Source organism: Archocentrus centrarchus, chromosome 24 (genome assembly GCF_007364275.1).
Source record: "Archocentrus centrarchus isolate MPI-CPG fArcCen1 chromosome 24, fArcCen1, whole genome shotgun sequence".
NCBI lineage: Eukaryota > Metazoa > Chordata > Actinopteri > Cichliformes > Cichlidae > Archocentrus > Archocentrus centrarchus.
In genome coordinates, this window is record NC_044369.1 from 14,600,176 (window position 1) to 14,626,495 (window position 26,320).

General features: G+C 41.1%; 1 protein-coding gene across 7 annotated transcripts in view; it reads left to right on the plus strand.

Annotated features, from left to right (window-relative positions):
- Positions 1 to 26,320, plus strand: part of utrn (utrophin) — a 187,694-nt gene that overhangs the window by 128,800 nt on the left and 32,574 nt on the right. For all 7 annotated transcript variants that reach the window (XM_030722455.1, XM_030722453.1, XM_030722452.1 and 4 more), the window contains 10 exons: positions 2,304 to 2,572; positions 3,431 to 3,577; positions 5,851 to 5,929; positions 7,286 to 7,346; positions 14,709 to 14,770; positions 16,469 to 16,543; positions 19,451 to 19,652; positions 20,139 to 20,224; positions 21,679 to 21,836; positions 25,575 to 25,741. In XM_030722455.1, the coding sequence (XP_030578315.1) occupies positions 2,304 to 2,572; positions 3,431 to 3,577; positions 5,851 to 5,929; positions 7,286 to 7,346; positions 14,709 to 14,770; positions 16,469 to 16,543; positions 19,451 to 19,652; positions 20,139 to 20,224; positions 21,679 to 21,836; positions 25,575 to 25,741 (1,306 nt within the window). The remainder of the gene's footprint in view (positions 1 to 2,303; positions 2,573 to 3,430; positions 3,578 to 5,850; positions 5,930 to 7,285; positions 7,347 to 14,708; positions 14,771 to 16,468; positions 16,544 to 19,450; positions 19,653 to 20,138; positions 20,225 to 21,678; positions 21,837 to 25,574; positions 25,742 to 26,320) is intronic.

Genomic DNA, 26,320 nt, shown 5'->3' on the forward strand with positions numbered 1-26,320 from the left:
CAGGGATGTCTTTGTCAGGTCAGCATATTTCCGTTCTAACTAAATCTCTACTGTGTAAATAATTAAATCGACCCAAGGGAATGTGTAGGGGGTGTGGCGAGACTTCAGAGCGTAGACCGATAGGCTTGTTGTCTGTGATCTTTGATGCAGATATCAAAGCGTCATCGCATTGTATACAGTAAATAGATAAAAAACTAATTGAAGATCAGAGGCTGTGCTTGTGGTGTAATCAGAGGATATTGAATTTCTTAGAGTAACACTGTGATAAAGCCCTAACATCAAGAGTGTATTACTATAGTAATGTTTTATAAAGCCAATCAAACGCTTGCCTCTACACATCTTTCCTCATTACAAACTACAGACACCATCAGACTGTATATCAGCATGATACGGGTTACCTGCAGTGTCAGGCGTTTGTGTATGCAGGGAGCAGGATGAGAAAAAGCGAGATTGCAGAGGTGCAACAGGTGAAGATGGTAATTTAGTCACTACCCTGGAGATAAGACCTAAGAACTCATGAGAGCTGCTCATCTCTTTTGCAGTTAAAATGATTGTCTGGGGAGCAGTTTTCTTGAATGACTACTTTTTTTTTCTTCTTTTTTTCCCCTCTCTCTAACTGTATCTTCAGATATGCCACAGTGCTCTCACCTTCTGGCTTTGTCATTCCTTAGACCCTCTGTCTCTCTCACTTTTTTCTTTTCGTCACTTTGATCAAGGCTTGACTTTAGTTCAAGCCTCACTTTCCTACCTTTTCTTTTTTCCCGCCCTTCTATTCTCCTTGCTCCGCCTCATGTTGAGCTTCCCCCATTTGCCTAGGATGAGATCGGTGTTAACTGAAGAAGTGGGGACTCAAAAGCTGAATTCAGAGACAACAGTGAATAGTTCAGCAGGTTGTATTTGTGACTTGAAAGCAGCTGAGTTTAGTGGAGAGTGTGACAGAGAGCAGGTCAAGGCTGGCAGAAGTGCTGGAGAAGAGGCATGTGGCCAGTTTGGACTGAGTGAGGTTGTTACTAGAGTTACTAGTGGACCTGAGACACAGAGAGCCAAAATAATCACTTCTAAGGGTCAGAAAGTTCTAGATATCAATTTACAAATGCTGATAAGACTGTAGTTTTTGTCCTGGATTCAGAAAGAGAATTGAAGAGCCGGGGTTTCAGGAGCTTGATTACTAGATGTCTCATCTGGTTTTGTAGATGAATCATAGAAGGGTCACATTTGAATATGAAGGACATGCAACTAGTGAAATAATGTGCAAGAAAAGAGGAAATGATCACAATGGGCTTATTCAGCTAGCTAATATTAGTAAAATTTGCAGTTAATATGGGTCATAGTTAATCAGAATCTTCTTCTATATAGTTTTAGGAAGGGAAAAAAAAAGATTTCATGAAAGATTTATATACACTCTATTGACAAAAGGATTTACTCACCCATCCGAATGATTGAATTTAGGTGTTTCACTTAGGCATGCAGACTGCTTCTACAAACATTTGTGAAAGAATGGGTCGCTCTCAGGAGCTCATTGAATTCCAGCATGGTACCGTGATAGGATGTTACCTGTGCAACAGGTGTAGTTGTGAAATTTTCTTACTACTAAATATTCCAAAGTCAACTGTTAGTGGTATTAAAACAAAGTGGAAATGATTGGGAACGACAGCAACTCAGCCACGAAGTGGTAGGCCAAGTAAAATCACAGAGCAGGGCCAGCGGATGCTGAGGCACATAGTACACAGAGCTCGACAACTTTGTGCAGAGTCAATCACTACAGACCTCCAAACTCCATGTGCCCTTCAGATTAGCTCGAGAACGGTGCGTAGAGAGTTTCATGCAATGGGTTTCCATGGATGAGCAGCTGCATCCAAGCCTTACATCACCAAGCGCAATGCAAAGAGTCAGATACAGTGGTGTAAAACACTCTACTGGACTGGACTGCCACTGGACTCCAGAGCAGTGGATATGTGTTCTCTGGAGTGGCGAATCGTGCTTCTCCATCTGGCAATCCAGTGGATGAGTCTGGGTTTGGCAGTTGCCAGGAGCCGGTCTGACTGCACTGTGGTGTGAGGCTGTTTTTCAGGAGTTGGGCTGGGCAATGTTTGAGAAGTCATGTACTGTGAAATAAAAGAGCCAGCTGGGTGCAAGAATTTGAACACATTACAAAAGTATTTCTAATCATTTATTACATTTTATAGAAGAAATAGTCATGACAAAATGCCTTTCATTGCCATATCATTGAGAAATAACTGAACAACATATGAAATAATAATGAAGGCCATAAACATTTCTCCACTCCCTTTTTTGTCCTTCAGATCTCACACCAGAGGAGAAGGCCCGAGGGTTGGCCCGGGCTATCCGCAAGCAGTCTGGTGAAGTGAGGGAGCGGTGGGAGCGTCTGAAAGGGCATGTGGGTGGCTGGCAGAGTCAGGTGGAGCAAGCCTTGGAACGACTCCAAGAACTGCAGAGCTCCATGGACCAGCTTGACCTACGGCTGACTCGGGCAGAGGAGGCCAAAGCTACCTGGCAGCCTGTGGGCGATCTGCTGATCGACTCTCTCCAGGACCACATCGATAGAACCACAGTGAGTCAGAGGGAAATGTTTTGCTAATGCACCACAGTGATCCTTCTGATAAAAATAATTGTGAACTGTCAGTGTCATAAAGCACTGACAGAATAGGTAAAAGTACCAGCCAAATAATGCAATAACGTGAATGAGCATTGGCTGATGTTTCATATGGTTTCCCTGGTCCTTTTTTTCCCCTCTTTGTTTAAGAAAATGCCACTTCATTTGTGATTGTACTCAGTTTGATGATTCTGCCTGGTTTGTTTGAAAGTTCTACACATCATATTTGAGGATGTCTCCTTTGCCAAGGAGAGCCGGCTGAGAAACAAGCAACGCATTTAATTTAACAAGCAGAAAAATGAGAGTATCTACTTGTAAACGGTAAACAACAAATAAAAGAGTCGAGAAGTGGAGGACAAAGGGGCACTGAAAATAGCCAAGTCACGATTCACAGGCTGCACAAGGAAGTGCAGCTGTTTCATTCATTTCTCTGTCTGTGACACCTCAGGTCTTAATCCTCTGTGGTACAATCAGTCTGGACGCTCATATTTCTTTATATCCATGTCATTTAGTGATTCACTTTAGATTAAATGGTCTGTTAATAGATTAGAATGCAGCCAGAGCAGCACTTGTCTCTAATAAAGGATACACACGGTACATTATATGGGCAGCTGTTGATAACAGCAGCCACACAGGAGACTTTAAATGCAAATTCTAAAGGCTAAATTGAAACCTTAATTGATCTGCTATTAGAATTTAGCTTAAACAAGAATGGTATAAACAAACACCAAATCAGCAGTCTCAACAAAATCATTTGTTAGACTAATCTCACCGCTGTAATCATCTTTCAAAATAAAATACATAAAACTTTTCCAGGCCTTCAGAGAGGAGATTGCCCCGTTACATCAGGATGTTCAAACTGTCAATGAGCTTTCTGCTGAGCTGACACCATTGGACATTCAGCTGTCGTCCACGGCCTCGAGACAACTGGACCAGCTCAACATGAGATGGAAGCTTCTACAGGTACTTTAAATCCTGCTGAAACAGCTACAGATTTTGGAGTAGGAGTGGGTTTTTCTTGTGTGCCTGTTTTCTGTATTTTGTCCACACTTGTCTAAATGAATGCTGTCTTCATAGCACTGCCTGCTTCTTTTTTTTTTTTTTTTTTGTCTCTGTCGCTTTCTTTCACTGTTTGCCGATTTTACTCTGTATCAGCCAAACACACAGGGGATTTGGAATTGTCCCTCGCCCCGTGTACTTGTTGTATTTGAACACAGCTTTGTGTTCAGTGCGACACTTTGTCACTACACATCAATGGTCACTATTCTCACAGCACACCAGTGACATCCTTGGCTCTCTGCATGCTTGATAGTCACAGCCTAATCTGCTGTGGGACTCTGAGTGTTTCTCAGAGTCGAACATATCTCAGCCCAAGAGGAGAAGTAGTGAAGAAGTCTCTTAACAAGTCATGACAAGGAGAAAGAAGAGGGCACTTGAGTTGTGTCGAATTCCTTTAGACACGTTTTAGTCATCAATAAAGGGCAATTGTCCTGTTATCTCACTCTTATATCCTCATCAGGGAATTTTAAACTTTAAGTGCACTTTTTTCACTCACTGGTCAAAACATAGGCAAGAATGACTTGATGAAGTGTATTGAATTCGATTTCTGCTGTAGAATCTTTAGATTGTTGTAGACACAGGCAGATACAGAGAAATGCTGTGTCAAAGTGTTTTTTCTCGGTCTTGTATGATATTTTGAGCCATTAAGATCCTTGACAGTGGTGGCTGGTGATGCCTGATATACGCAGTGGTACGGGGACTTAGTACAGGTTAGACTGCTTTGGACACAAGACAAATGCAGATTTTTTTCCAATAAAAATGTATTTGAAGTCTTTTTTTGGTAATGGAGCGACACAGCATGGTTGCTGTAGATGCATTATTTGGTAATTTGGGCAGGAAAAGCAATATGGCACCCCCGCAAAGCAAAATTGGTTAGCTGTGCTAATTTGTAGCCCCCCTTTTTTTTTTTCTTTTTCCAGTGCACTGCAAAGACACCCACTAACTGTCTTCTTGCCTGGAAAATGACCATAATTCAAATAGTGAGTCAGAGGAGGGCTCAGTTTCATTCTGTCTCCCTCTTTTGTCCGCTCTTTTTATTTCTTTCAGTCTGCGGGAAGGCTTCAGCTTCACTAATAAGCCAGATCTGGCTGTGTAGTTTGATGGTTTGGTTTTCATTTCCAGACAGCTACCATCTTCCTTGCTGCGGGAGAGTGAGGATAATAGCCACTAAGTGGCCAAAAAAGAAACTGAGCTACTGGTCTTTCTGTACCCATTTCCAGGATCCCTCTGTGATCTGGCTGCCTTAATGCCCGAGGCTCCTGTGTGAATGTGCGAGTCTCAGTATTACAGGCTGCCAATACTGTCCTGCTAGTCAGAATGATGAAGCAAAGCAAACCCTGTATGGCAGGGCACAGGTGCAGTGCCCGAGAGGTCAATACACAGCTCTCAAGGGAGTGCTGGAGTGAAAATCTGAGTGATTGATAACTTAAACACTTTTCACCCAGTACATGTAAAGGTGAACAAATTTTTGTAGGCAAGCTGAAATAGTACTAGACTAATAGTACTATTCCCTTCTTTAATTCTTTTCTTTCCATTATAGTCATTATTTTTATGGTCTAAATGGAGATAAGGACACGCACAATCCAAAAATGGAAAAAAAACTGGATCCCGGGATAACAAACAAGTAAAAAGAAAAGTAGAGTCTGCACACCAGCGAAAGTTGCTGAATAATTTTTAATACAAAACAATATGTGTGACGTTTTACTTGTAACTGTCACTACAGTGTTTGCTATGGGCTTTGAGCTCATTGTGTGTGAGCGTACAGTGATGCTGTGATCGACTGCATCTGGTGTAGGTACTTATTAGTTGACATATGTATGTAAGTATTCAGTGACCTGCTGTTTGTGGGTGGGATATATTCTTAGCGAGTTTAGCCTGCTATTTAATTTCCACACAATGCTAAATGTCCTAAAATTCATACCAAGTACCTGTCACTTCATTCAAGAGATGATACTCTATATGTATGCCTCTATTAGAAATAAAGTTTCTTGAGTTGGGGTTTTACAGAAAACCCACTTGTAACTTAATTGCACTGAAATTGAATTCATTCCAACCATGACGCCAAGTCCAACCACTGTAAAGTTCTGTCTGTGTGAGCAGAGCCTGCCAGCCCACAACTGTCTGTCTCTTCTGTGTGTGTGTGTTTGTGTGCGTGTGTGTGGGGTGTCATCGTACAGGTGGCAGTGGATGACAGACTGAAGCTCCTTCGGGAAGCCCACAGAGACTTTGGCCCCTCCTCCCAACATTTCCTCTCCAGTGAGTACCGAGCCAATTACTTCTCTAAGGAAATTAGAAAATTTTGGGTGACTTGGTTTGATTCCACTCAGTTACACTGTTTCACATCCTCCAATTTCTTTTTCTTGCCCCGTCTTTTCATCCTCGGCCATATGCTTCACCGTCACGCGTGTTCAGTGGATGCGTGCACATGCATACACACACAGTTTGCAGACGAGCCACTTCACTCGTGAATAATGCAAGGCTTAATTACAGCTCTGCACTGACTCCTTCCTCTTTCTCCCTCTTTAGAGTGGTCATTAGAAGGGCAGAGAGAGTTAGAGACAAAGCTGGAGAGAAGAGACAAATGCAGACGCGTGAGCATTAAACAGAGCAGCCAGTCTCTGGCTCCCTGCGTCTCTCTTGCCCTCTCCCTCTTTCTCTCTCTGACTTGCGTCATTTTCTATAATCATACAACCATTAGTGTTCTCCCTGCTCCACCTGATTTGCTTTGCTGGCTGTCAGACACGGAGACAAAATGGACGGTGTGCGATTCAGAGCAGGTGGTAGGCTCAGCCGGCATGCTGTGTCACCAACAGGCACGGGTCTACAAAATAAACGCTGCCGAGAGCTCAGCAACTGCCCCCAGACAAAACACCACTCTGTCTCTTCTTTCATCTTCCTGGCACTATGACACTATCTACTCCATCACACATTCGCTCTCATTACACTAGTAGCTTAATATTCCCTCAGGGATCAATAAAGTAGTGCGTTCTTATCTTGCCCTATCCATCTCATATATCTCCCAATCTCGCCTAATCTCTTTCTCTTACTGTCTTTTCATCTCTATATCTGAGTGTAGAGCTGTGTCAAGGAGGAGGGAAAGTGGGAGGGCGATAAATCAAGAAACATTTCTGCTTCTTATTGCTTTTGAGAGCTTCTCAAGAGTTATATTTGGCTGGTTTTAACGCTGTATCAGGTTGTCATTTTCAAGATTTCCTTTGCCTGTCTGTATTTATTCTCCCTCCTTGTGCCCACAATTTTTTTTCTGTTTATTTTAAATTTTTCTTTCCTTTCATGCCCCATTGTCTCCCTCCTGGATTTTCTACCAAGAAAACAATATCCATTTACACCCCACCCCCACCCCAATTTCATGCTCTGTAAGAGTCTTCCCTATACATCTAGACTGCGTTATTATGGAAGTGTTAGATGTAAGAATTATTTCAAGTCAAGGTCCAAACACTACATGGATTATTATACTGCATGGTGGAAATGTGCAGCATTTATTAAGATGGCAGTTTCGATTTTAACTGCCTGACTTTTTTTTTTTTTTTTTGGTCTTTGTTCCCATCTCACCATTCTCTTTATCTGTCTCTCTCTCTCTCTCTCTGTCTGCAGCATCTGTACAGCTCCCCTGGCAGCGTGCAGTTTCTCAGAATAAGGTTCCTTATTACATCAAGTAAGTAGCGAGAAATGGCTTCGATAGCATTCGCTTTGTCTGGATAAACTGTATACATGTGTCTGTATGCTAGTGTGTCTGTTATGCTGTAGTAAGGTAGAACACCTTGAATCTTCTTAGTTTTATTTTCAGTCTTGGAATTTCTTTGCCCACTGGTCATCTTGAGCATCTGAATTTTATTACGTGACCTCCACACAAGATTCACATCTAGACTGTGCAACTTTGCAAAATAAGCCCCTGAAAGACTTTTTAGTCCTTTAGGGATTATTTAGAAGGCACGGCCTCTTTAAATGCAATGACCTCACTTCCTTTTAAACAGTCAGTTCCTCAGTACTAAGTCCATGTAATGTTCAGTTGTACTTACCTGAGAATTGTGTAGGTAATTGTCTGCTAAAGTGACAGTGAGGAAGTTGGTGCCATGTTTCCTGCCTCATGCACCTTCTTCTCAGGCAGCTTTCAGTAGTGAGTGTGTGTCTTAAGTGGAACATCTCCTACACGTGTTACATGTGAGAAAGGCCAACTTCAGACAATGTCCGGCTCTGAATCTCCTCACACTGTGTTGGGCTCATGTGTGAAACAGCACACAGAACCAGTCTTTACTGTCATGTGATCTTTTCTGACTTTACTTTGGTAGAAAGTTTCCAGATTTATTCTCAAAGTAGACTCAGATGTGGGCAGCATGGTGCAGACGGAATAGAAATGATGTTTTTTGATTTGCATTTTTAAAATGCTCAGAGCTGATTGTGAAATAGCCCATTATTATCTGGTCTTTTCAATTTTTTTTTTTTTGCGCATCAGAGCTCTAACCTTTTGTGACCTCCAGTAAACAGCACCTGGTCATGTATTCTCAGTAGCTGTTTTTTTCCATTGTATTTTCTGTGCATTTTCCTTTTCTTCCAATTAAGAACTTCTTTCTCTCGCAATTGGTTCCTGTCTGTAAATTACCATTCAGGCTGTTTCACCTGCATATTTCACATTCAGTTCAACATTAGCACCTCCTTTTGAATAGATAATATCTGACTGAATCCCAGGACTGCTTCCCAGATTCTGCTAACAGTAGCTGTAATGACTTTAGCTTGACATCGCGCTTCCCATTCTAATTTTTGCTATATCACTCCAAAGCGCAGGTTTCTGCTTAAACAGGCAGAGATGGCGTCCGGGACAGCTTTTCTACTGCTTAGAAGATGTCAGTTTTGAAAGCATAAAGGACCTCATTATCCAGAAAACATGGAACTGTATGTCAGTAAATTGCTGCCTAACCAAATCTGAATTCACACTTATTTTTGTCTGGTGGTTAGAAAACTCTTTGGATAGCATTTTCAGCTATCATTTATCAGTTCTGCTGCTCTTTCTGGTTTCTTTTATAACACTGTTACTGCCTGTATTTATTTTTAGGATGATAAAGTGGTTGTGTTTTTTCAGGTTGCCCTCTTAAATCATCCTGTGCCCTGAGCCGAAATGTCACCGTCTCAGTTAAAATTGTCAAATAGCCATTTACAGAAATAAAAGATCCACTTGTACCACTGTCCACAGAACAGCCCACAATAAGAGCTACAGCTATGAAGATTTACAGAGCCAGACTTGCCTTAGTAATGAGTTAAATGTCTTCAGAAACCTTTGATACAACCATTTTACAAAAGATTTAATATTTAGTATGGTTTATTATTTTGATGTTCAAAATGTGGCTGTTTTTATTTTTGGTGGTGCACTCATGTGCCTATAGGCAGTAAGAAAAATTAACTTTTTATAAATTAGTGTGGTGTTATGTACAGTCATGTGAAAAAGAATGTTTTCAGACTTAACTAACTGCTCCCCGTGGTTCAGTAGCTTGTAGAACTACCTTTTAGCAAGAATAATGTAAATTAATCATTTTATGTATGACTTGATCAGTCTTTTGCATCGTGGAGGAATTTTTGTGCATTCTCTAAAAGATTGCTTCTTTTCATTGAGGTTTGTGAGCGTTTATGCACGGCTCACTTAAGTTCCCGCCACAGAATTTCAGTTGATTGGGTTTGAGGTCTGGACTTTGCAACACCTTGATTTTTTTCTTGATTTTCTGCTATCTTGTTGTAGATTTGCTGCTGTGTTTGGGATCAAACACAGCAGCTGTAATCAGATGGTCTCACATTTCACATTTCGTTCTAGAATACTTTGGTATACAGAAGAGTTCATGGTTGACTCAGTGACTGGAGTCTTGTGGCTGCAAAACAAAGCCAAATGATCACCCCTCCACCATCATGCTTGACAGTTGGTACGAGGTGTTTGTGCTGATATGTTGTTAGGTTTTTATCAAGTGTGGTGCTCTGCATTATGTCTAAACATCTCTACTTTGGTCTTGTCTGTCCAAAGGACATTGTTCCCGAAGTCTTGTGGTTTGTTCAGATACAACTTTGCAAACCTGAGCTGTCCTGCTGTGTTCTTTTTTAGGAAGAAGAGGCTTTCTCCTGGTAACCCTTGTACCCTTGTCATGAACTTCATGCTAACAGAGGCTTGTACCATCCGAGATGTAGCTCTTAGGTTTTCTGCAGTTGTCTCTGAGCACTGATTTGCAGCATCTGGCTGCTACTTGGCCTTTTAATTCCTATGGAACCAGTAAGGATTTATTTAGTTTTTCACAGTTTTTCACTGTGAATAAAAACTTTCTTTTTCACTTGAATGTATAAGAAGTGTAATAGGTCCCCTTTAAAGATCTAAGTAATGTCTACACAAAGACAAAAAAAGGATTTATATATAGAAAGTGGGAAGGGACACCTGTTTGAGTTTGGGCCTGCAGCTTGGCACTAAAAAGGGTTCAGAGATGAAAGCCAGACAGCCAGTGACTCGGAGGACAAGCTCATAACTTTAGAGTCAACAACAGCCTGTGATCACAGATGTGGCCAGCCCATGAACCTGCGTCCTCCCACTCACACAAACACACACACAAAACCCAGTGGCAATGCCACAAAATAGTACACACAAATGTAAAAATAGTAATGTTATTCTTTATTTTAAATTGAACCTAGTCTACAGCAGACTCTCTCAGCCGTCCCCACAGTTATAGGATTCCACCTCATTTGTTGTTTGAATTCAAGTCTAAACCCATCTCCAGGACTAATCACAGGTCGCTTTCTATGCTGTGACATCCTTGGGACATCCGTGTCACCCTTTGAAACATTCATTTCCCCAAACTCCTCCCCATCTCGTCTTCGGTCTCCTTTCATACTCTGCCTCTTTTCTCTGAGCTGACAAAGGGCCTCTGATTAAAACTGTGCCTTGTCCACCCCCTGTAGCGAGGAGTTCGAGTGACATTTTGTGTGGAAACTGAAATGGCTTCACATAAGTTCTGTGTATTATTGCATCATGCTGGCAGCCTCACACGCTTTCCCATTTCACCACTGGCACCACTCTCAACATTCGAAGAATTCTTTGGTTGTGCTGTGTGTCTGTGTTTGTGTTACGAGACATTTGGCACTGTGAAATGGTGCCAAACGGTTATGGTGGGGTTGTGCCTAGCAGTAAAAAAAAACAACCATCCTTCTGTTTACTGGCTGACAGTGAGCTCCTCAGGATGTCTAGTTTAGGAAGTTTTAATAGGAATCCTAAACTATTTGAACTGTAACTCGAAAGAAAAAAAAAGGATGCTATTAAAGGAAAGGAGGGGGTGGCTTTTTAAGCACAAAAAAAAAACGGCGGCGGTGGAGCGGTGAAAGACAGAAGATGTCAGGTGGTGAATGCAGGCACTTATCACCTGTCACAGACACTTCGTGATAAGCCTGGCAGGCTGCTGTCAGTGGAAAAAAATAGTTCCTGAAATCTTCCTTGCACGTACTCAGATATTTCACTAATTCTGTCTCTTTGGATATCCAGATATGCTACTAATCATTCAAGTGCACGCTCATGATTATTCATGGAAGTCTCTGAGCATGTGACAGTGATAAACTCCCACCAGCAAAGCAAGTGCAGATGTGTTTGGCCACACTGCTGCCGTTTTTAGTTTTTAGGGAATCATCTTCGGCCATGTTCTGACTGTGACTGTGAATATATCCCAGAAGGACTTTGTATTTTCAGGTTTTTTGTTTAATTCCCCAGGGGCTATATGTAATAGTTAATTTGTATTACAGAGGGAAAGAGTATTGTGGTTGTACACACACATGAAGAAATAGTAATTAGCAGAACCACTTTAACCTTCAGTGAGACTCTAAGTTGCTGGAATTTGTAAAGCTGCACAAAACTAAACTGCTATTATTATTATGATCAGTTACTCTAAGAGGGTCAGATTGTTCACTTAATGTCATTTAACTTCAGCTGCCTATTTTGCTTACTTGGTCAGACAGAAATCTCATTAAAGCATCTTGTAAAAGGTTATTTTTCCCTTCGCAGTACCCTAGTGGCTACATAATTTTCATCCTTTTTTTTTTGTGCCTGCTGCTGTATCCCTTTTCTATGACGCCATTCGACTTGTAGATGCTTATTCTGAGATGTCATTTAATGACTTTTATGAGGGGAAAATGTCACATGCATTAAACAAGACCCAAGAGGCTTCATCTCCAGACCCCCTCTTTCGCAGTTATCCACTGCCTGACAAATCAGGAAAAGCACTGCGTGTCATCAGAAACCGCTTTAATTGCCTTGCTTCTAATTGAATTTCCTTTTAATTTGATGCATATGAGAAGTATGGATATCAATGTCCTGAATTTAGAAAACAGTGTTCAATATCTGTCAGGCTAATTCTTGCATTTGAAAAGCTTGAGATATTGGAATGAAATGGCTTCAGACGTTGAACTCAATTGAGCCTGGCAGCTCTGCATTATGGGTTCTTTTGGAGTGTTTCTGAATGTTGTGCCTTGTGGTGCATTCAAATGCTACTTTAAAGTTAGTATAAGACATTTATTTATCTTAAAATCACCGATTAAAGAATTTAAAGGAGCTCATTTCATTTATTGACTCATAACCTGGCTTAATTTTATGAGGTAATCATAATAAAAGGTTTTCGCTCAGGCAACAACATGGAGATAAATGGGATTTGGGCAAAGGAAGAGAGGGAGTGACACCTGTGCTGTGTTTGCGTCTGCAGCTGGGGCCACTAAACAGGGATCAGTGATGAAAGCCTGAATGAACGCCGACTCTGAGGACGGGCTTATGACTTACAAGTCAACAACAGCCTGTGATCACTGATACACTCAGCCAGTGAAACTGTTGAGTTCAGGGTTAATTCTGCTGTGTTTGACCGTTTGGGATAGTTGAGCGGGTGCAAAAGCTGTTTGTTGGCTACGGTGCGAGCTACACAATATTTCTGAAAGGGAGGGTCTTTGTCCACTCAAGTGATGCAGGTCATTTGTAGTGTGAATGGAAACAAAGCAAACTCACTAAGAGTAATAAGCTTTCACTTATTTTAATTTTGTCAGTCTGACCTTCAAGGTTGTCTTGTTTGTGACCTTCAACTTGGATTAAAGTTAAGGGCAATATTCTCCCTCTGAAAACTGAGACACAGCTATCATTGCAAGGGATAATCGTTAACACCAAAGTCCAGCCAGTCTGAAACAGACATCGGTGCAAGTTTGAGGTCTGTGATGAAATGATAGAAAGGTTTAGTTCTAATATATGCATATGATATTAAGCTGTCAAGCGTGACTTGTATGTAAGCACAAATTATTACAAGTGTGGAGGCAACCGTAGATTTAAAAGACCTCCCACTATCCTGAATTTCACTGTGGATGAACTCCTGTAAGTACACAGTATGTCTATAAACCTTTCATATATCTGCCACAAAATCTGGTTTAGTCTTTAATATTCTCTGATGCCTCATCTGTCACCTATGAATGTTTCACACTGCGTTATCTAAACTGTAACAGCTTTGTCGTGTGTCATCAGTTAGCCCCCCCCCCCCCCCCTTTCTTCAAAAGGATTGATATTGCAAAGGGAATATGTTGAGGGGAAAGAACTGAAGACAGTTAAATTTGACAATTCAGCTGTCCCCTTCATGGCATTCATGAGCACAAGCTGTCTAATCTTTCTGTTGACGGAAATACTGGCTGCCGTGTGTGTGTGTGTGTGTGTGTGTGTGTGTGTGTGTGTGTGTGTGTGTACATAAGCAAGATTTTTGATGTTTTGTGAGTTTGTGTATCCCATCAGTGTACTAGTTCTGTCTTGTCTGCGATGTACCATTCAACACTTCAGTGACAAAAATATTTTATGGTGATAGCTGTCAGTCAAATGTGGCCTGCATAGAGATTGTATGCTGTCTCCTAGTGTTGTGTTTGTGTGGAGCAAATATCAGCGAATCCCCTGAAAGCCTTTGACAATTCGAGCAAACTTTTTGCAGGTCCTCAGTGCAGGAAGGTGCTGGCATTAAATATGCCTGCCCAGGTGTGAAAAGGGTCATCAGTCTGTGTAGCCATTGAATAGTGATGAACATCTGCGCTTGAGGAGGGCTTACGCCATCCACTTCACCACTGCAGTTCTCTGTCAGCACTCGACTTTACTTCCTGCCGACTGTCAGCAGAGAGCGAGCCATTGCAGAATCCACAGGGGAGCCTCTGCATTCCAAAGCAGACTTTTATTTGAAAAAGAAAAAAAAAAAAAAAAAAGCATCTTCCAGAAATCTCCTCAAACATTCCACGCAGATCTGAGTGTGGCTTCTGACAGCCAGGTGCCTCCTTGAAATATTATGCAAGTGTGTGCATACACACGCACACGTAGAGCCACATCATGGGCAGAATAGCTCAAATAAAAGCACTGATTGGCAGCCGAAACTTTTTTTTTTTTTCCCATGCTGTTGGTTTTCCAGCTGCTTTGATTTATATTGTGTGTGTGTGTGTGTGTGTGTGTGTGTGTGTGTGTGTGTGTGTGTTGTGAGACACTTCTACCTGATGCGGAAATGTAAACAGAAAGTTTAGACTCAGTCCCCTCATGTTTATTATGGTATTTGAAAAGAAGGATACTGTGGTGGTGAGACTGGGTGTGTGTGTGTGTGTGTGTGTGTGTGTGTGTGTGTGTGTGTGTGTGTTTATTCGGGGTTCTGTGATTTATGCTCTGTTTGTAGCCTCTGTCTCCAATTCAGGGGTGATAACAAAAGAGATGACAATAACAGCATCCACAGTGTTTGTACTCCTCCAATGATGATAATAAAAGTAATGTTGGCTTCTGTGTAATTCCATGTGTTTATCCTTTTGCTCAGTTTCTGTGATTTTTGTGTACTTTTGCTTTTCAAAGTTTTTTCTCTGTCCTTGTTTTTTTTTTTTTTTTTTTTTTTGTGATAAGCCTTGAAAGTTTAGCAAGTATTTATGGATGTGTGTGTGTGCGTTTTGACATCAGTAACTGTTCTGTTTGTGTGCAAGCTTATGATTTTATGTAATTTTTCCTCTCCTGTTTCTGTGTTTGCAGTCATGAGACACAGACGACCTGCTGGGATCATCCAAAGATGACAGAGCTCTACCAATCACTAGGTATCAAAAACACTTGAGGACTTAAACTCCATAATGTCCCAACTTATTGCTCAAAATAAATTTTGCCCCAGAATATTAATAAGAATCATATTTTTACACTTACATGGTGTTATTTATCTGGGGTTTATTTACCCAGGTAATAAGATACTGCCAGACAAATGCATAATGGAGATATTAAAACTTCTATTTAAAAACGTCTATCCAGAAACTCTGCTTCTGTCGCAGGATAATCCACAGGATTCACTGTCAGCTGTTTTTTTTCCCCCAGCATTTCTTTGGTGGAAAGTTGTTTCACTGCAAACTTTTCAGTGTGTGCTTCATATTATCCAAAAGTACTTAGGTTGCTGATCCAGAAAAGAGATGCTGCTGTTGAGTGTTTTAAATGTAATGTGCTTCATGTAACATAGTTTGTCTGTATAGAGCCAGAGTTAAGTCCAAAAAATACTCTCCTGACTAAAGTGACCCTTTCAGTCGAGCCTTTTTAAAGGAAGTGTTCAGAGAGACTTGTTCTGACAAAAGCAGCAGATTCACACCTATGGGCAGTTTACCTAACCCATGCATGCCTTTGGACTGTTGGAGATGACCCACACAGGCACAGGGAGAAGATGCTGGGTTTGAACCCAGGATCTTCTTGCTGTGCGGCAGCATTGCGAACATTAAAGTATTAATTAGGTGTTAATTTAGTGGTTAGAGTTTGTAAGGCAGGTAAAGCTGTCATTAGGACTCAGCTGATTGAAACATATAATAGCTGATACATTCTCTGACTCTTCAGACTTCGGTTTCTCTAAGCAGCTGAGGTGACTGAGAATCTAAAGTAAAGCTAATGCATTCCTACAGAGGAGGGGAAGGCTATTAAAAGATATCAAAGTGCTCCCTGCTGTCTGAAATGCCATTAAGCAATGGAAGTGGAGTTAAAGAACACGAAGACTTCCAGATTAAAATGTTCATCTGCTGGGCAGAAAGGCAAAGCAAAACCGTCACATGACTGCAAAGTAGCTGCAGAATGGTTTAACTGACTTTGGACTGGCAGTTCCTTGTATGCTCTGCAGCTTTCATGCACAGTCAGGGTTGTGGGTTCAAGAGTCGTCATTGTGATCTCATCACAGGAGGACTTCTGCAAAGCAGTATTTGACTGGACCAGAGCATTTCATAAACAGTTGCTGGACTAGAGTTCAAATTTAGCTTTTTGAAGCAAAAGGATTCTGATCAACACAATACTTTAGACCTGTTCTCACTTGTCTGGCTTATTTATGCTTTAAATTTGACTTTATGAAGCCGACACCCTGATCTTTCCTTCTCTCCCCCTCACTCTTAATATCCGTATGTATATCTGTGTCCCTCTGGGATCACCGGTATGACTTTTTTTTTTTTTTTTTTTTTTTTTTAATGAGCTGCCAGATAAGTAATAACCTGTGAAACTTTGGGAGTGTATGCTGGAGGCTATGAGCTCAACAAATAGCACCAGACCCCACTGAGATAGAACTCACTAACCTAATTACACAGTCCATATTAGCGCCGTCTCCCCTCTGTCGTCTCCATAGACAATAACTAACAGAAGTCAGATTTAACTGAATGCAGAGGGTTCTTGTGTTGCCCAGGAGGCAGATTTCTGCTGCATTTTGTTTTCCAATTTTCTGCCTCTGTTTTCTTTTTTGTCCATTTACCTTTTGTCTCTCTTGTCTCCTTCCCTGCCTGTAGCGGACTTGAACAATGTGAGATTCTCAGCATACCGAACAGCCATGAAGATTCGCAGACTACAGAAAGCACTGTGCTGTAAGTAAGATGCATACACACACCCACAGACACCTTAATACCTACAGCCGTGGTCTGCTTCTTTTGATGTTTGGGCTCAACAAGGGGATGCAGTAATGATTTGAAGCTTTGCCAGATGCTTTGCCAGAACAGCGTAGGAGCCAAGCATAATTTTGGCTTTAAAATTACCCACTCTGCATGAATTTGTGTGTGTGTGTGTGTGTGTGTGTGTGTGTGTGTGTGTGTATATGATTCTTTCCATACAGAGTCACAGCTGGTGCTTGTGTTAAGCCTGTTGAGCATAAGCCTTATTTGGTGTGCACAGGTGGAGTATTTTTTTTTTTAGGCTGAGTTTTTTTTTTTTTTTTTAAACATTTCTCGACATAAGAAAGTGATGTTTTCGTGTTTATAATGGAATCTTTGATAAAGATTGCCATTACCTAGAGTCTCAGGTGGCTATAAACACTCTATATACACACACAGAGGATTCAAATACACACTCACACACACTACAGGTGCATGCAGAGTCATCCATGTGGGGTTTCAACCAGCACGGCAGCAGCTACTTGGGTTCAGCTCAACGTAATAATGGTGACAAATACTAACCATTATCCAGCTGTTGACATTATTAGTGCACCTCACACTGTGAGCCTACACTGCTTATTTACATCCTGCTGTTTGTAGGAAGCTTGGATTGTGTGTGTGCAAGTGTGTAAGTGTGAGTGAAATAAATACTGAACAGCAAAAAAAATTTATATATATATATATATATATATATATACACACACACCATGCCTCAGATGTTTTTGCATTTTATGTGCAGCAGAGTGTATCAAAGTGTGTTATTGTGTTTGTTGGTTGTTTAATGAGTTTGTATGATTCAGGCGTTTTAGTTTGCTATCTCATATTGCTTCTCCTATCGCCGTATGTGTGATTGTGACGGTAATGCATTAGCCTGAGTGAGTTCGACTTGGGGCACTGCAATTCAATTTCATTCATTAGATTGGAACAGTCACAGCACACACACACACACACACACACACACACACACACAAACACATGCACACACCGGCACAGAAGGATCAGCAGTTATTAGTTATTAGCCTGGATTCATGTGGAATCTTTGCTTGGAGACCCATGTGTTTGCAATTGGGTGTTTGTGTGACTGTGTATATATGTGTGTGTGTAAGAGAGAGAGAGAGAGAATGACTGACACACACACACACACACACACACACACACGTGACGGGGATACTATAAAATGGCTAATTGGGTTAAGTCTGTGCCAGGGGGGTGGAGAAGCACAAATGAGCTCGCGTGGCATCCCACTAATGTGCCACAGCCTTTCAGCTCCATATCAGAGTGTGTAATGACAAAGCTGCAGAGAAGTAAAGTTTTGCTTTTTGATAGCACGGCTGCCCTGCTGTGCCCGCTCCGTGTGAATTACTCCAGTAATTAGTACGGTCTCTGAGAACTGGAGGGTGAGGGAGGAGAATTGAGAGTGATGTGAGGTAGAGAAGAGAGTGGACACTTTAATATAAATTTATTTTATGGAAAAGTCACAAAAGGTCAGAAGACTAATGCAGAGAGAACAGTTTACTGCTGTGTTTTATGTTTTAATATACCAATGAAATGTTTCTGAACCTCCTGTGTCTTAAAATTCTTTGATAAATGGGGAAAAAAGATGCTTTAAACCAAAAAAGTACACATACAGAGTAGCTCTTAAATGCTAATGATTCTTTCTGTGGTTATCACATTGTCTTTGTTTTACCTCCTACTTTGTTGACCTTCAGCTGGATCTAAAATAAAGCACTAATTAAGAGTCCTATTGGTATCTTGAGTTTTAGCCTCAACTGTTAATATATTCTTGTAACACTCCTCCAGTGTATACTAGACACTGCCAAGCATTTATTAAGTAGTTCACTCACTGCAGAAAACAATGGTATAAAGGGACGGTATAGCATTTTATAAATTGTTCATGAGTGAGCTTTAAAGGTGCTGGTCGGCAGATTTTCTTTTTCACTTCAGGCAGAGACAGCCAGCTGCTAGATCGAGTGTCATATTAAACAGGGGGCTATTAGCACACTTGTGATTATTAACTTATTAGCAGAGCGTTTCATGTCAGTTATTTAACACGTTTAAAGGACAACACAGGTTGTTGTGCATTGATAAATGTGGAAAATGTCTTTAGTCTGGAAGAGTTTGTGCTTATTTTAAGAAAATACTTCCCTGTTATAGTTAAAGGGACTTCTTACGATGGAGAGTTTGTTACACTATAAATGTGGCAGCTTCTCTTGTATTGTATGTATCTATATTTTAGGTACTCTTTTAGTCGATTAGCCCATTTCGTTCAATTTTCTGTCTTTTTGCCATCTCTCTTGCTCTCAGTGACAGTATGATGGAGGCATAATTGAAAGTTTATATAAAAAATATGGTTCCCTTTTGTTTTCGTCATTGTAAAGCCAAGAAGTTAAATTAAAAGAAACTAGACTGCTTTCAGAAGGTCTCATTTCATCCTTGTTCCTCGTTTGGCTTTTTCCGGTTCACGTTTCTCTTTTGTATTAATATTTCTCCACAGTGATTCATCTATTCTCTCTCTGTGAAACTGACACTTATTTGTTATAGAACTATTTTGGATAAAAATATCAGTCGAGCCTGGAGTTTAGAAGTGCCTCTATAAATAGCCTGTGCCATTTTCAGCGCCTTGTCCTTTTCTGATATCTTGGCATTTGTAGAAAAATCATAGCGGGTGCTGAAAGCTCAATGAACAAGTTGGAAAGGTTACTAATGGCTCTGTGTTTCTTTGTCCCTTTCTTCCATTTTTCCTCTCGCCTGTACTTTTCACTTTTTTTCCCCCCTCCCATTCCTCCTCTTTCTGTTCTCATTATTTCTCTCCTACTCCATCCCGACCACCCCCTTTATCTGCAGTGGATTTGCTGGACCTCAGTGTTGCCCAGAACACATTTGAGCAACATAAACTCACCAACAACAATCAGCTGCTCACCGTTCCCGACGTCATCAACTGCCTGACATCCATCTACGACGGCCTGGAGCAGGAGCACAAAGACCTGGTTAACGTGCCTCTCTGCGTCGACATGTGTCTCAACTGGCTGCTTAATGTTTACGACACGTACGTATGCCATCTGCGATACATGCTGCCGCTTGCATTCTGGCCGAAAATATATTTACAGCAGCGCTTAATACTTTATGCACTTGCATCCACATAGATTATGCACTTGTTTAAAATCAGATTGCATTGAAGTGGCAGTCATGTTGACAGCATACACATTTACCCATTCTAGTCTGCTCACACCAGAACATACAGCGTTCTCTTTATAATCATGTATGTGCTCGCATGCTGTAAACCAACAATCTTAGTGCTCTAAACACTGTGGATATAAAGAAAAAAAGCACAAACAAATTACACACACTTATGCAGCCAAAGATCCTTCCCTTTCCAGGCACATACTGGTTTTGTGTCTCTGTTGTTGCAAGTAAGTCAAATCTACAATGATCTGTCGACACATAAATTTACTGTATATACAAAAACACCAACAGTACATTTAACTTGCTCATTTTCATGGTCTGCTGTGTGTCTCTGTGCTGCTGTCTGCAGTGGTCGCAGTGGGAAGATCCGCGTACTGTCTATGAAGATTGGCCTGCTCTCTCTCTCCAAGGGACACCTGGAGGAGAAATACAAATGTAAGTGTGAGCGCGCTGGTGTGATAGTTGATTCTGTACGCATGCATATAAACGCACTCCCGTCCCTTTCAAAACAGAGCAGTGTGTCTCTGAGTTCAAGTGATCCTGCTCCACCACAGCTGTACTCCCAGCAGTATTAATCAAACTCAAGACATAGAGGAGTTAGAAATCGGGTCGTCTAATTGGATGAGAGACCTCCTCCGCGTTTCGCTTGTTCTTTATTTAATTTTCTATTCTGCCTTATTTTTTAGGATTAGGGAGCATGAATATAGGCTTGCTGCACTGGGGGGAGACATTTTAGCTTCCTGCGCTTTGTTTTTGCTGCTTTATCTCTGTCTCTCTGTCTTCCTTTGCTGTCACTGCTCACACCACTGTTCATCCGTCTAACAGTTCCACTTTGTCTTTTGTCCTATCTTGCTTAGTCTTGCTTCCATCCTCTTCCTCTTCCACCTCCTTTTCTCTTTCCATAACGTGGACTCCATCCTTGAGCCTATTCGTTCCACTGGCAGTTTCTATTAGCCTGAGTAGGGTATCTAGCATGGTTGATTGCGTCCTTCCTCCTTTACTCTTTTAGGGTCTCATTGACTGTCAGTCCTTTGCAGATAGCTGCACTGCATTGCGTACATGCCTAACCAGGTGTCCTGTTATTTGACACCCATTTTTGACAGCTGCAATTTTTAGATGGATTCCTGTAGTGAACAATATCATTTGGAGATGTCCGTCTTCAACGAGATTTCATAAGAGACATGCACACGGGGGGGGGGGGGGGGGGGGGTCAAACACATGTAATTGCTGGGGATTTTTTGTATGTGCCATGCATGAACACACGCACTCATGGCAGAAGCTGGCATCAGGGCCAGGCTTCACAGAAAGATCAAAGACAGTGGCAAGCGGAGCAGAAAGACCTGTCATGCCCTCCGTTTTTTTTTTTCCCTCTCCTCTCTTTCTCTGGATTACCCTCTCTGCCTTCTTTGCTCACTTTGTGCATGTGCTCCGGCGATGTTTTGTAACCTCAGCTGAGGGGGGAAAAAAAATATGCTGCCAACATGAGACTGTGTGCCACTGGGCAGGCATCCATATCCAGTACGGGCCTCTGTCTCCGTGAGAAGTGATGGGAAGATGGAGGCAGGGAGGGAGAGATTAGAGGAAAAAGCTTGCCATGAAAAAACTAAGACACAAAGATTAAAAATGCATCTGTTCTCTGATTCTTTGTGTCCTCCCTACCACCTCCCACCCACCCACACGCTAACACTTTTCCCTCCCACTCCCTGCTATATCGTCACTCTTTCTCCCTCTACATCTCATCTATTTGTGCTTTTTTTTTTTTCGATATCACCCACATGCTCTGACTTTTTCCCTCACTCACTCCCTCCCTCTCTCTCTCTTATTTCTTTTTTTAAAAAAATTTTTTATTTCTTCTCTCTGCCTCACTCCTCCCTGTCCTCCCTCTACAGACCTCTTCAGCCAGGTGGCGTCAGCAGGTGACACGTGTGATCAGCGGCAGCTTGGACTGCTGCTTCACGAAGCCATCCAGATCCCGAGGCAGCTGGGCGAGGTGGCTGCCTTTGGAGGCTCCAACATTGAACCCAGTGTTCGCAGCTGCTTCCAGCATGTATGTTCACACAAAAACACACAAGCATGTGCACTTAACACATCTTGTCAGTGTGCTCCTACACACATCTGAAGAATACATAAGCTATTCATGTCATAGTCATGTGATGTTCTTGACACTGAATGGATTATAAGCATGAGGGAAAAAAAATCTGTTTAAATTCTGTTTTTGTCATGTGTTGTAGAATTCGTGCGTAACAAATCAATCCAGGTTTTTTTTTCTTTGTAATAATTTTTAGAATTCTCAGTCTTTTCCATAAACCAGTTTACTTTTAATCAGTGATTTTTAACTGTGATTTCACGGGTTTCATCTCATATATATTTGTTGGTCTCATCACCATAAACTGAAAATGATTTTTTTTTTTTCCAACTATTGTTTGGACAAAAACATTCAGAAGATAAAACTGAGATTGAACTTTTTTAGGTTACCAAACTGTTTAATTGTTAAAAAAAATAGCTCTGAGATTAATTGCTTATTAAAATAAAGGTTGTAGCTTTCAAATGTGCCCTGGACAGAGCAACTTAAAATGCTAGGACAAAATCAGCATTCAGCTCAAAATGTACTCTTGCTGTTTTCTTGCGTTAGTTTGTGAAAAACGAGCTCTTGAGCTCATACTGTGGACAGTTAAGTGTTTTAGTCTGGTGCTCATTTATAGGTGTAAGCATTAAATCTTTTTTCATCACCCTCAGCTTCCTGAACTGCAGGTTTTATATCTCCTATTAGCTTGCAGGATTCATGTTATGCTATATATTTGTTGCATGATCTCAGCACTGGGTAGGCAGTCGATCCCTCAGGATTATTGTTAATATATTATTCATGTCTTTCCCTCTCACCTAGTCTAAGATGTCATTTATATCTTAAGAGACATCTTGTTGTCTGTTACAAGCACATTTTGTATCTGCCATCTGTCACTGCTTGTAAAAAAAATGTCTGATATTCGAGTTATCAGCAAAGATTTCTTGTGTGGACACTGCTTGTCTTGTGCCATTCTGTACCAGCTATCTGGTACAAAATGTGAAAAGCTGAAAGATATGAGCTTAAAAAGCCAGGATTTATTGTGGGGCTGCTCCTGCACTGCATTATTAAGAGTGTTAATTATCTTTGACAATCTTTCTGTGTTGACTTTTATGCTTACTCATGGGTTTGTCTAGATTTATGTAGTTTTGGAGTACGAGTAACCAGAGTATAGTCACAACAGGAAGTATGCCTGAGCTGATTGTCATCAAGCATTTGAGTTTTGTTACCTTCTCAGCCACCTAACACTAGATACCACTAGATACTGTAAAAAAAAAAAAAAAATCCTACAGTGTTTGAGCTCTGCTAACCAACCACGAAGCCTCAAATGGCCTCTGGTGCTCTGCTGGCTGTCCTCTAGTGTTTTACTGCAGCCAGCTAACCACTTTCTGCGAGTTTATCTCTGGACGTTACTGGCATTTAATGATGTCTTCATCCCCCCAGGATCACTGTTTCATTTTTCTCACTCTTCCTCCCCTGGCTCATGCTTCGGCAGTCATAAATGGGAGCCAAACATTAAAATTAGGAAGCTATAAATTTCACTGATTTCCTGCCCCACGTCCACCAAAATAGCAGAGGGAGGCAGTTTTAAACTTTTATCTCTCCCTCTGTTTTCTTCTCGAAATATTGCAAAGAGGTAAACACCTTGCTGCCTCGCCTTGATGTCGTAATAATACGCATACATCCACAAGGTGGTGTGCACGCATGAGTGCACACACTAGCAGATACACACATAAATTGCTCACACACGTGAATTGCTGTGCCAGCTGTAGTCCAGTTGCTCATTAATCATTCAATCATCCAGCCGGGTTGGCAAGTGGAAACCAGGCAGACATAAATGCTCACACACTCTCGCCGTCTCTCTCTTATTTACACATAGACAAGAAAAGCCCCACGCCACCTCTGTGTCAGTCAACCCTGTCAGTGACAGGGCAGTCAGTCAGTCCATTTCCTTTAATGGGTCTGTGATAAATGAGTTGTGCCGCCATAAATATTACCTCTTTCACTGTTCCTTTGTCGCTCTCCTTCATTTATCCATCCGTCCGTCTATCTAGTCATCCCCTGAGCCAGCCAGTAATTAATCTGTAAGTGCTATAATTCTGCCGTTAGATGGTAAGTAGGAGGGAAAGGAGGCGCAGATGAGACTAATGTATGGGAAAGAAGAAATGGAGAGATTGCACATGGGAAGGTCAAATGGAAGAGCGGAGGAGCTTTAAAGACCATTTGAGATGTCATCAGGGTGAAGAATTATTTGGATGTGTTCTCATTTATTATCACAATCTCAATCTAAAAATTAAAAACAGCAGAAAAAAATTTTACCTCACAAATGAACTGAACAGTGATCGTACCCAAAATAAAATTTTCAGAGCTAAAGCTCACTTTAATACAAAGAAGGAAAACAAACATGAAATTGTTGTTTCACTACTATAAACAGTGGCAATATTTCCTTTTTAGCGTCAGCATTTGAAGCAAAGAATGGGCTTTTGTTCAGTGAATTTTATCCATGTTCTCGATATGAAATCCCAAATGGAAGAAGATACAGTTCTGATTCCACATATATTTTTTAATTAATTATTGCAGTACAATAATACCATTATTTTGTCGGTTTAAACTTTGGGATTGTGAAGAAGGATATTCCTGCTTTAGGAGAAGCTGGAAAAATATGATGATCAGCAACCTTTCAGAAAGTAAAGGCATCCTGACAATGGCCACTGTTTACCTCATTGTTTTAGTATTTGTAGTGTTGTGAAGAGATTTATGTTTTTATTTATTAGTCTGTGAACTAACTCATTTTAATTTAAAATGCTTATCCCATATTCCGGTTGAATGTGTGATTTTTGGTTTGTTTCTTAGCTCACGTATTCTTTCAGAAGGATATGTAAATAAAGTCAAGATGCCGTGTAGTCCAGCACACCATAAGCCTTGAAAATGGATCAGGGAAATGCACACACACACACACACACATAGTAATGTGATTCCTTTTGATTATTCTCTCCTCTTGTTGCAAATATATTCTGCCCTTTGCTGCCTTTGCTGCCCTTTTTGTGTGTCAGGCATGATGGAAAGGTTGCCTTTGATTTGTTTTGCAGTAACAGCAGCCATGTCAGAGCTTTGCACCATATGTTGACTTTTCCAATGGGTTCATTATAGGCTGCAAATGACCAAAGATTCAGCTAAAAAATATGTTCTGAGCATCCCTGATTACTGAAATAGGAGATAAGCAGATTGATTACTCTGCTGTTTTCATGCAAGTACAAGTTACATAAAGTATAAAGCAGCAGTTAAGAGTAGGAGTTTAGGAGTGTTTTTCAAAGGTATGGCTGTTATCTAACAGTGCAAACATGGGCGTCTGGGACAGTGAGGGTGTTAAAATCAATCATTGTTTACTGTAAGATATTTAAACAATAAAAATGAATAAAGAGCTCATAAAGGTTATTTAGCCTTGGTTCACAATTCAGGGCCGTAACGAGCCTTAGGGACTCATCACTTTAATATGTACGGTCATCTTAAATTTGTCTGCATCTTTATTGGGCATTTGGTAACAAGTCAAATGTTATTGCCTGTTGGTTATTTCTGGTGTACGTGCTTTTCTCTCATGCTGCAGAGTGCTTTTACATTTTATCAGCTCTCATTGCAGAACTTTTATAGAAACTGTAAATCATGCGATTGATAAATATTTGATTTAAAAGCCTAACTCTTAATCCTGCCTCTTTTTATGTCCAGGTAAACAATAAGGTGGAGCTAAAGCCAAGGGAGTTCATTGATTGGATGCGCCTGGAGCCTCAATCCATGGTTTGGCTTCCTGTCTTGCACAGAGTAGCTGCTGCAGAAACAGCGAAACATCAGGCCAAGTGCAACATCTGCAAGGAGTGTCCTATTGTTGGCTTCAGGTAAATACACACTCGTGTGCACACACACGCACACACACACACACGCGCTCACACTCACAATTAGCATTCAACTCAGCATTCGTGGAACATACCAAATAAACAAAGGTGATATAGTCTGCTACTTGTAACAGGCTACACACACACACACACACACACACACACACACACACACACACACACACACACACACACACACACACACACACACACACACACACACACACACACACACACACACACAAATCTAGAAGTGTTCTGCATTGTTTTCTCCTGGTTGAGCATAAAGGGCAGATCTGCTCTGGAGGGCAGGCATTTATCTAAATGTCAGCAGCTGATACACCACTGACTAAATACCATCTGAAGGTTTGCAGTGGAACATGCACAAATACTCTCAAATACTCCCAAATACAATGGCACGCTTATACACACAAACACGCAGTACACCGCCACAAGCACAAAGTTTGCAACGAGCTGATCACCCAGCAAATGATAGAAGCCCACCCTGTGATACTTTGCTTTATTTGGTTACTACACTCACACAGTAACAACAAATAAATAAATATCAACAGGTTTATTTAT